Raw genomic sequence first — 10945 nt, 5'->3', positions numbered from 1 at the left:
GGCTGGTGCCCTTTCCTCCGTCCTCAACAGCAGAACTCTGAAGAGACCCCTCAGAATGATGCTGGACTGGGTCGTCTGCCTTGTGCTTGGCTTTCTGTCTCCCTCTTGTTTGCCTTGACTTCCCATACCTTCACAGCTCTTCAGCTGTTCCTGGGCTGCCCTTTTCCGAATGACTTGGGAGGCATGGAGACCTGTGCCAGCATTCCCTTCACAGTTCTTCAGAGAAACATTGTTGGGTTGTACCTGTACGACCATTCTGGCAAGGGAGGAGCCCGCTGGGGACATGCACAATACTATGTTGTCATCCCTTCTCACACCTCCTCTAAGTTCCCGTCATGTGTGTCTACAAACAAGTAAACTAAATAACTGCAAATGTAGACACTCTTGTGGCTTAATCATGATGAGTAACGTTGTCTCATGGCTTCTTTATGCTCCTCTATCCACATCCATCTGCTGTTGCTTTGCTTACCAGTCGATAACAGTGAATCAAGGTGGTTCCTCTTCCCTTCCCCACGGGGCCCCCAGTCCATGCCCGTTCCTCCCAGGGGCTATGACAGCTTCTAGCACCACCCCATTCCCCAGGCACAGGGCAACTCAGGTCCTGCTGGTACAAGGAAGCTTCCTCTTATGAATGTTAAAGACCATCCCATCCATGTGAGTTGTGAAATAACACAGTGACACCATGCTTGCGTTACAATGGCCGTTTTATTTTACTGCTGAGGTGAAAGCGGAGCTAGCTTGTAATCAGGTTGCAAAACTCCTGCCTTGCTCCTTCTTGGGTGCTGTTGCAGATCTGTATCACGCTGGAAAAAACCTCATTTTGCTCTATTTCTACCAGAGTGCTTTGGGTATTTTTTCTGATTTTTTTGGGGGGAGCATCACGATATCAAATCTGGACTTTCTTGGCTTTGTTGAGGCCTCTGAGGTGGGGTCTGTCTCTGTGTCCATGCAGCCTGGTCCAAGTGCTCGTGCAGGTACTGGCAGCTCTTCCTCTTCTGGCAAGGGTGCTTGCCAGAAAATTCATGAAACACTGCAGTGAGCGTTACTTTTTCCTACTGGGGTAGAAACTGAGGCAAAGAGGGGTGCAGTATCTAGCTGTTTATCCTAAAGCAAGCCAAGAAGAAAGCCGAGGTTAGAGCGCAGGAGTTGGGCTTCTTCCCTGCTGCTGGGGCCGGCTGCTGCCATTTCTGTGGCCCTCCCTGGGGTGGGGGCTGGCGCTGGCAGAGAAGCAGCAGATGACACTCCTTCCTCAGCTCTGGCCGTCCGTTGCAGCATTAGCTCTGGCTTGAGATGCCTGTGTGCAGAGGAATTTAAACAGTACTTGAAAGAAAACAAAACAGAGCAAATGGTTCTTCTTGAAAAGCAGCTGGTGAACTCCACTAGCTAGAGCCAGAAGCCTTTTTAGGGCAAGTGAAGGTTCCCCTTCTCCCCTGGGGAAGAAGGCTCTGCTACAGCTTATCTGTCAAGGGAGGTTAGCAAGGGAATCTAGCATATGTTTTACTGGAGCAACGTTTCAGATTTTCAGTTTACAGCCCTGCTCTACATCACATTTCCACGTGGGTGGGATGGACCCAGTGTTGCAGTTGAAAACCTGTCCATGCTGGCTGGCCAGGGTGATTTGGCTGATAGTGAGTCAAAGTCAGCATCCCCTGGGTGTTTGTGAAGGGACCACAATCGGGTCCTGCCTCGGGGGAACCACGACCTCAGTTCTCTGCTCTGTCCCTTGAGCTGTCTTTTCCATTGGTGTAAATTGGGAGTAAGATAATATCCCCAGGATTTGGTAACCATCTGTATCACAGCCAGCTTTAGTCACAGCAGTTGTTTTCGGCAAATTGCTGAGGACAGCAAATCAGCCTGGCAATAAGCATCCTGCAAACCTGTTGCCTCTTCTCCCAGCTTCGCCCTGCTCCCACCTTGTCTCCAGCGACGCAGCCGCTGCCTGGGCAGGAGACAGAGCATGGGAAGGGCAGCAGCAGAAGGCTGCCTGGGCTCCCTCCTCCCCACAGCCAGGGCCTCTGTGAAGAAGTGACAGGGTGCAGGAGGGGGATGACACCAAACAAGCTTTCAGACACTGGAAGTAATTTTCTCCTCACTCTTGAGCAGCAGATATCACATCAGCTGCGTGGCAGAGGAGCTTTTCTCAGCATGCAAGTGAATGGCACTGGGAAGTGAAGAATGGGCACAAAACCGTGCGGCTGTGGACGTTCCATGGGCATGTTGCTGGCAGGCTCAGCCGAGAGGGGTGAGGAAGCCCTGGGGCAGGATGGCTCCTTTGCCTCCCCAGGCACGATGGATGCCTCTGGGGGTGCGAGATATTGTCAGGTGGGCAAGTTGGAACACGGTGAACCAAGGTCACCCCTGCTCCACAGTGAAAACAGTGGCTTTGTACCCAATGCTGTTTCTAATTTGCACAGAATTTAAGGGGTTAAAGAGGAAGGGGAGAGGTATTCCTGGTTCTCCAGGAAAGGCTTTTGACACCATTTTGTTCTGAAGGCATAGGTTTGCTTTTCCAGCTGCAGGCCTGCCTGCTCTATTGTAAGGGCGGCACAGGGATGCTTGGGCAAGCTCCTACCTATAGCTCACCACAAGGAGACCGGGCAGTGCTTGCTCTGCCAGTGCACTCATTTGAAATACCTAGCTGCAGCACTAATGCACAAAACCTGTTGCTTCCTTCAAGAGACTCTGGGAACTGAAAAGTTGGAGGCAACGAGTCATTTGCAGTGTGGCAGAGAAGCCATTCATTGCCTGCTTTTGCTGCAGGCAGGTATCTGGCTGCCTTTGGTGTGTGCTTTCAGTTTGGGTTGGAAGCAAGATAGCAAAGCTTGCCGTGTTTGGGACTAGGGACCCCACGGAGTCGTGCTCCTTGGAGTGGGAATGGAATGCGGAGGGAGAAAGAGAGCAGGCTGGTGGAGGGGATAAATGGGAAAGCAAGTCTTGCAATTTAACATTCAGGTACCTCAGCAGAAGGTGAGACTCCCAGGCTTTCATTCCTGTTGTCGTGAATATTTTAGGGTTTATATAATGATTCTTAAATGTAACATGCAAAACAATCCTGGGAATAAGGGCATGATGTCCTGGGCTTCCCCCTCCTAGATGAGTCCCAAACCATTTGGTTATTACATAAAGGTGACCAATGCCCACAGCAAAATACAAGCAGAATTTCCTCTGCCTTCCAGTATCAGCTGCTATCTTGCTGTCAGACCAATATTGAGAGAGGTATGAATTGGCTTCAATCACAGAAATTAAGGTGTGGACTCTGAAGCCTAATGATTACATATTTCTTCCACAGTAACAATCAAAGTGCTTATCAGAGCTAACTGGATGAAAGAAATGTTTCAAGATAAATGACAGAATGACAGCAGCTGAGAGGCTTTTTTTTTTCCTTGCACAGTCGCTCAGGACTGTTTAGAAAGAATTCAGACACACCCAAGGAGTCTCACGTTGTTAGATCAGGCCAGGAAACAGATTTTCTTTCCTCAAAATGGAAAAATGGAAAAATGTGAAATGCGATCAGAAAAAGAGTGTCTTGTATGGGAGGCTAAAAGTGTATTTGGCAAAGGAGATTTCTTTTTCTCTTTTTACTGCTGAAACACCCGTTTTTTTGCTGGTTGCCATTGAAACAAGTTGATAATGGAAATGTCCATTTGCCCATTTTTCTATGTCACTTTTCTTCCCAGGGGGGAAGGCAAACAAAGATAAACTGCTGCTCCATCAGCAATCATGGGGCTTGGAGTCAACCTCTTACTCACTTGTCTTATTCCGGCACATGCTTAGAGCATAGGGAGGTCTGAGTTAACCTGCAAAACATCACAAAACTGGGACTTGAGCTTGATTTCGGTAGGTGGGATTAGAAAGCAGAAAAACAACGTGTTCATTTCTGTGTGTACTTCAGGCAGAGCCTACAGAAGCTTGGAAGGTCCCAATAGCAGCTGTGGCTCTGGCTGGCCACAGAGCAGAGCCTATAGCAGCTTGCTGAGGAGTACCTGGGGCCTTGCCTGTGTCATCTGTGCCTAATGAGCCCAGTGCTCCTGCCACCGAAGGGCTCTCTGCCCCTGTAATTTGTGCATTGCCCATGTCAGGACAGAGACATTTTACCACTGTGGCACAGGACGATAGTCTCTTAGCCTGCGTTCTGCCTTCCCTTAGCAGATGAGCGATGCAACAGCTGAACTCCATAAAACACAGCGTTTGAGAATTAAATCAGGAGCAAACAAAGCTTTGCATTACTCTATAGCACTTTGATCTCACGGATCCTGAAGTGTGCACCAAGTTGCGCTGTTGCTCCAGCTGCATCTGAGGGGACATGTGGGAGGACTTCTGCAGCTCTCTAGCAGGGGGTCGAAGCCAGAGCTGACCATCAGCCCAGCACTGCAGCACCAGCCCTCTCCCTTGCACCAGCTTTGCCCAGCCCGGGAGCGAGCTGGCAGGGGTGTTGGAGAAGGTGGGAGCACTGTGTCTAGTCAGGTAGTTGCCTTGCCTCTGGCTGTCTTCATCTTCAGGAAACATCTTTTGCTCTGACATACTCCAAAGCTTGAATCTGCCGCATTTTTCTCAGCAAGATGTTTCCCTAATGTCATTTCCCAAGCTGGTAGTGTAATGTTTTTCCTCACAGATAGATCATAACCTCAGGCGGAGTGCAACTTCAGACATGGGTACATTTATGAAAAAATTGGCATACTCTTCTGTCAAGCAACAGTTAAAAGAAAATCTGCAAAGGGATTAGCTGCCATACACTCTGGGGCTTGCTGACAGATGTCCTGAAAATCTGGAAATGTGTCGATCTATCTTTACACAGGGTTGGGTTTTTTTTGTTCTCCCTCCTTCTCCCTCTCCTCGTCCTTCTGCCCAGGGCACACAAATGGGAATTCCTTCATGTCCATGGGGCTGCCTGGGAACTGCCTTGGTGCCATCTGCAGACCGGCATACTGGTCCTGGGATGCAACCTAGGCTGAGCTAGACCCAAAACCTCAGTCTAGTTACAGATGCCAGCTTCCCTGCAACAGCAGCACTGCTGCTTGTGCCAGGGCAGTTAGGATTTTCTCTCTGTTCCAAATGCAACCTCTCAGCTCATTTTAAAGGAACTTAAATGTTGGCCATTAAATATAAATGTCTTCTTTCTCCTCTGGGTGAAACTGATGTTCAAAACTTCACAGTGTAAATAAGGCCTGGAGAAAATGTTTTATGCAATCTTTCCATCAAACTAAATGGCTCTGGCCATTCCTCCCTGCTTTATTGGGAGCTCTAGGTGTGCCTCCTCCCCCTTTCAAAAGCGGTGGAGGAGCTCTGACCTTCCCCCAAGCCCATCTTCAGGCTTGGCGTAGCCACAAGACCCGGAGTTCTGTGGACTGTGTGGCGTGTGATCTCGGGCAAATCACATGGGGTGATTGTTTTTGAAAGTGCTTTCTGTTACTGGATGGTTTGATTCTGACTGCTCAATTTGAAACGCTCAGGTGGCCTCTGAGAGGAGGGGGGTGCAGATGCACACCTCCCCTCTCCGGACAATCCAGCTTTTTCAGCTGTTCCCCAGCTCTGGCTGGAGTCACTGCCCTCAGGGAGGGAGTCACTCCCACAGCTGCAGTTAAATCTCCCCCTCCTCTTTTTTCCCATCCCTCTTTTCCTCCTGCACAGGAAGGAAATCACTCCCCCTGACTTGCGGAGGAGTCAGGAGCCTCCTGCTTTGCTGAAAACAAGACAGGGGCCTGCCTGGCTCGGTTGGGCCCAGACCCCTCTTTGCTATACTCTGCAACCATTAGCCACGCAGGTCACTGCCTGCTCCAAAATCTAAAGGTTGCAAATCTATTTTGTGCCTCTCTCCCTCCCCTGCCTGCTGATCAGAGGAGTGGGGTAAATACCCACTGGGTCCAGTACTTGGAGGGTGTGCAGCGTTTTGACCTGAAGAAGGACCGGCATTCTTACTGCATAACGTACATATGATGTATTTCTGCCAAACTTCTTTTCTTTGAGGGCTGGACAATAGTCTAACTTCACTCTTCACCTGTGGGTCAAGGGAAGCATGTGCACGTCACACAAGTTGCGTGTTCAGAGTCTGGATGTTGATGTCACCTTGCTTCCCTAGGGCAAAGGATGCAGCGCTCAGTCACAGCTGTTGTATTACAGTCAGCGCCGGCAGCCCAGAGGTTTGGAAGACTCTACCCCGGTGGCCCTTGGTCACACACCAGCACCTGTTGGTTGTGCTTCTCCTGCTAGAAAAGGCAGGGACGATGACGGGAAGCACCCGTGACTTGGTATGAGCAGGAAGCAGCTCAACAAACAGCGGCACACGGGGTGGTTTGCCCCCTGCCCCAAGAGCGAGCTCCCGCTGTCCGGCCTCTATATCTGCCTGCCAAGGCGAGAAACGGGGAAGCAAGCCTCAGCAGACTGCTGGCAGTGACTGAGCAACAAGAAAGGTGGTGGTGTGGGTTGTGACCTAATGTATATATCATCAGCATCGCTTGAGTCACGCCCGTCTGCCTCCAGCTATTACAGCGAGCCCTCTGCCAAAGAGCAACCGCATGGCCTGACCAAAATGATCCGACTGCTGCTGGGGATGGCGCTCCTGAATGACTCAGTTGTGCTGGGAGTACAAGGCAGCCCAGATCTGTCTTCCTGGAAAGCTGCTTCGCAGCACCCTTGTGCTTGAAACAGTTTTGTCTTTGCGGCAATTGTGGCGTTCGTTCCCATTCAGCCACATGAATAAGCCACGTGGATGGACAGACATCCGCAGGGAGTCGGAGTCCCACCGCAGGAGCTCGAAATGCTGGAGTCAAGCCTGAGGGAGGGCTGGATGCCTCCCTAGGTTTGAGAAAGTCTCCCTGCCCGAGCCTCAGTTTCCCCACTGATGCAGGAGTAAGGCCAATGTTTTCCTCAGAAGACCAGAGAGTGTTTGGGAAGTCTCTGAAGAAGGGCACTCGTGAACACCAAGCTATTTTTACTATTGGGGTCAGGGAGGAGAACACGTGCAAAGGTGATGAAGCTTTTGAAACACAGGTTCCCATTAATAGTCTTTAGCACACACAGTTCTTATTATAATCTAATTTGACTGCAATTGGATTAATCTTATAATGCTATAATGTCATTTCCATGGTCTTTTTATATTTTTATTGTTACTATGCATTAATGCAATACCCTGCAAGAGCTCTGAGAAGAGGATGTGAGTTTAGGGAATCTCTGATAACATTTTTGCAGGGCATTTTTATGCTTCTGTTAGACTCGTACACTGTAAAGTCACGCAGTGCCTGGAAACAGCAAGAATGCACCTAAATTCATCTTGAATTATCTTGTGACAGGCTCCACTGGCAAAAGCGATGTATTCAGAGCCAAGAAACCAGCAGTCCGCTCCCGACTTGTCCCTGACCTGTGCCAGGAGCTCACCTGAATCATGTCAGTGTTTTCCTCCCCATGTCTTCAGATGGAGATGGAAATAATTTGTCCATATAGGAATATAGTGGGTCTGTGGTCTATATCCCTTGCCATCTAGAAAAGCCTTATATTACCAAGCTTTAATGCTTCCTTTTTATTGAGCTTATCCTGAAAAAAAGCGTTTCTTCCTGCCTGTGCCCTGCATTTCTTAATTTGCCTTTTTTTTCTTTTGCTATTATTTATTTCTCTAGTTATACATCTTTTGAAGCATTAGAGTATCTTTATCCTGCATCCATTTAAGGATGCTGGAAGTTTACTTCGAAGTAGCCCCACAGTGCTTGCTCTAAATACTCATGGGCTTGTCTGTGAGGACTTAGAATAAGAGACTGCATGTGAAAAATACTGAGCGATATCACACTGGGTGACGTTTCAGCCCTCAAATCACCTAAGAGAAAAGGCAAATAGACTGGTATTTTCTATCAACTCTTATCATCACCTCTGTTCCTTTTCCAAGTCTCACTTGAAGGCAGTCTTGATGTAATTAAAGCTTAAGGGCCAAAGCGTGAGTTTCATTTTCAGTGCAAATACAACGCTAACCCTTTCTCTCCCACACGTCTCTGGTTATTCTTTGGCTCCTCTGTTCAGGGAGCATGACAAAGCTGCAAATTAAACCTCCCACTCCGAAAATGGCGTGGCTTAACATTATTAGCCTGCAGAAACAGAATTTGCTGGGTCACCAGGAGCTGGCTACCAATGCATCTGCCACGACAGCCACATTGGGAAGCGAGTCCATATGGTAATACAGACAGCTTGTGACTTCTGCTGGGTACAGCTTCTAAGGACTTGGCATCTTCTATTAGACATCCTGGGTTTGTGCTGGTTTCTGCCTTTCTGTGGCACAGAAGAGTTGGGTTCCTACACCTGCACCACCAAGACTGCATTGGGGGCTCTGTGCATAGGCAGAAGGGTCTCCTGAGAAGGGTCCTTGCAGGATCGGAGCACTAGAAGGGTACCTGACTTGCCATTGCTGTCACCCCTGGCCTCTTTTCTTATTTGTCTGAGCAAACAAGCAACTGGGGGTTTCGTTTGCAAGGACATTTGAACACCTGCAGCCTTGAGAAGGGCTTTCTCATTCATCTTTTATTTACAAACAACATCAACCCCAGTCCCCAGCATTGCCATATTTACGCATTTCAGCGTTTCTTGGATGTACTTTTGATGCATTTCTGCCGTTGACACATTGCAGTGCTGATTGCCTGGGCAGCATCCCAAGTGCAGCAGTGCCTGCTCACTGGGGGGGGATCACATCTGGCAACCGGGCATTAACGCCAGCCCTGGATTCGGGTCTCCGTTACAGCGCATCGCAGCGGGACGGTCACGAGTTGGTCAAAACTTGGAAAGCCCGGCTGTTATTTTTCGTTTGCATGGGAACAAAAGCGAGCGTTTATGCCCGTTCCCAAGAAGCCGGGTTCCCAGGAGCGCCCGAGGACTCGCTTCTTCCCTTAAAACAAAGGAACCCGGGCTTATCCCTGCGCTCTTTAACGACCCCGGTTCAGCCGCGGCCCCGCCGCCCCACGGCACAGCCCTTCCCGAGCCGCCCCCGGCCGGGCCGGAGTGTCCCTGCCGCCGCCGCGGCCGCGCAGCGCCCTGCCCGCCGCCCGGGGGCTGCCCGCCCCCCGCGCCTGCTGCCGGGGGGAGCGGGCGGCGGCGGGGCGGGGCGGGCCGGGGGCGGAGTTTGGCGGCGCGGAGGAAGCGCCGGGCACCCCGCGGTGGCGGTGGCGGCGGCAGCGCCGGGCGGGCGGGCGGGCAGGTGAGGGCGGCGGGCCGCGGCAAGCCGGGGGGCGCGGCGCCCCGTTCCCGTTCACAACTTTTCGGGGTGGGGTCTTTTTGTTGCTGCTCCGTGCCACCCCCCTTCCCCGATTTTTTTTTTATTTTTTTTTTTTCCCCCGCTCCGCGGACGAGGCGATTGCTCCCCGTCCTCCTGCCTCACCCCCGGGAGCCGTCGGCGGGGAGCGGAGCGGCGGAGAGGGGAGGCGCGGCGGCCGCCCCGCTGCGGGGGCGATGCCCCCGCCCGCCTTGGCGCCTCCCCGTGCCGGCCCCGCCGCCTTCCCTTTGTGCCGCCGGGCCCGGCGCGACGCCTGCCCCGGGAGCCGGCGCCCCGCGGCGCCCCTCGGCGGGAGGTAAGGGCGGCCGCCGCCCCGCGCCCCGGCAGCCATGCGGACCCTGCGGCCGCAGCTGGCCTCCCTCCTCCTCCTCGGTAAGTGCCGGTGGCCGGCGGGGGCGGGACGGGACCGGGGGTCCGCCGGGCGGGTCGGGACGGGACGGGACCCCCGGCGGGTGCGCTGCCTCCGGGAGGGTCACCCGTGCCGAAATCACCCAGCGCCTTCCCGCGGAGTTCTCGCCGCCCGCACTGTGCCTGCGGTCGGAGGTGGGGGGTGGGATAAATACATACGTATATATACGTACATGTACAATAAAGCAGGGCTCGCTCTCCACCCGCCGTACCCCGGTGACCGTTCTGGCCGAGCCCCGGGGCGCGGCGCGGGCTCCGGCCGGGGCTGGGAGCGGAGGGGACGGGCGGCTCCGCTCTGGGCACCGGCACCAACTTGGGGGGCAGCGGCCGGCGCGGGGCTGCGCCCTGCCGGGGTCGGGGCACGGCTCGGAGGGGAACCGTGAGGGCTGGGAGTTACGGGTGGGTGTTGAGCACAATGAAAGCAAGAGAAAATGCCCGGGGTAAGGTGGGCTGCAGAAACAAAGTCCTCCTCTTGGCTCTCGAAGAGTACGTTGAAACGTAGAGGGGAAGGAGAAATGCATTTTGAATGCTTTGTGCTGTCTCTGCGAACTCCTCCTGTACCCCTTTCCCCTCCTGCCGGCGTTTCATACCCTGCGGACCGTTCGTTCGGCGTGTTTGTGTCCCATCCCGCGAGTGCCTGCCCGGGGGGAAACGTACGCGGTTCTGTAACGTCCTTTGGGACCCCGCTGCTGGGTGAGGGGTGCTGGAGCAATGCAAGATCCCTTACTACGAATTTGGGAAAAGCCGGACACCAGACAATTAGAAAGCCGCTTAGGGTTTTCTTTGAGGCAGCCCGATGTGCCTGGCTTAGTGCTGGTGGAAAATGCAGCGCGGCACCCTCATGCTGCTCTCTGCCCGGGTCTGCACAGGGCAGCCTCGGAGTTGTTTTGATTTGCCTTTTCGTCGGTGAGATTTTCTGCTGGCTTGAATGTTATTGAGGAAAGAAGCAGCAAGGCTGGCATCTTTACTGTCTTGAGAATTGTCACATGCCTGCTCTGCCAATTTGGAAACGTCTTTACTTGAATCAGTTGTGCTTCCATGTCTCTTAATTTGCTTGTGTGTGTGGTTTTTCATGCTCTGTATCTGTCTTTAGGAAACAGAAATGACTCTTTGAAATGGTTTGGGAGGAGGTTCAAACTTAACCAGTAGCTTTCTTCCTTGGGTTCCCTGGAAAAAAAAAAAAATACAAACCATCTTAAAGCTAAGTTTATCCAGGGTGACTTTGCTGCGTGAGTACAGGCAGTCTGTTGTAGCCCGCAAGATGGGTGTAGACGAACGGCAGCCTCTTGCTGG

The 10945-nt window shown here is 52.4% G+C and overlaps 1 protein-coding gene across 2 annotated transcripts in view; it reads left to right on the top strand.

Annotated features, from left to right (window-relative positions):
• The first annotated feature begins 9134 nt into the window (after positions 1 to 9134).
• Positions 9135 to 10945, top strand: part of IGSF3 (immunoglobulin superfamily member 3) — a 100138-nt gene continuing 98327 nt past the window's right edge. For both annotated transcript variants that reach the window (XM_055702451.1, XM_055702449.1), the window contains exon 1: positions 9135 to 9616. In XM_055702451.1, the coding sequence (XP_055558426.1) occupies positions 9574 to 9616 (43 nt within the window). In that variant the 5' untranslated portion in view covers positions 9135 to 9573. The remainder of the gene's footprint in view (positions 9617 to 10945) is intronic.

This window comes from Falco cherrug, chromosome 2, assembly GCF_023634085.1.
Source record: "Falco cherrug isolate bFalChe1 chromosome 2, bFalChe1.pri, whole genome shotgun sequence".
In the NCBI taxonomy this organism is placed as follows: Eukaryota; Metazoa; Chordata; class Aves; order Falconiformes; family Falconidae; genus Falco; species Falco cherrug.
This window is presented reverse-complemented; position numbering and strand designations above follow the sequence as displayed.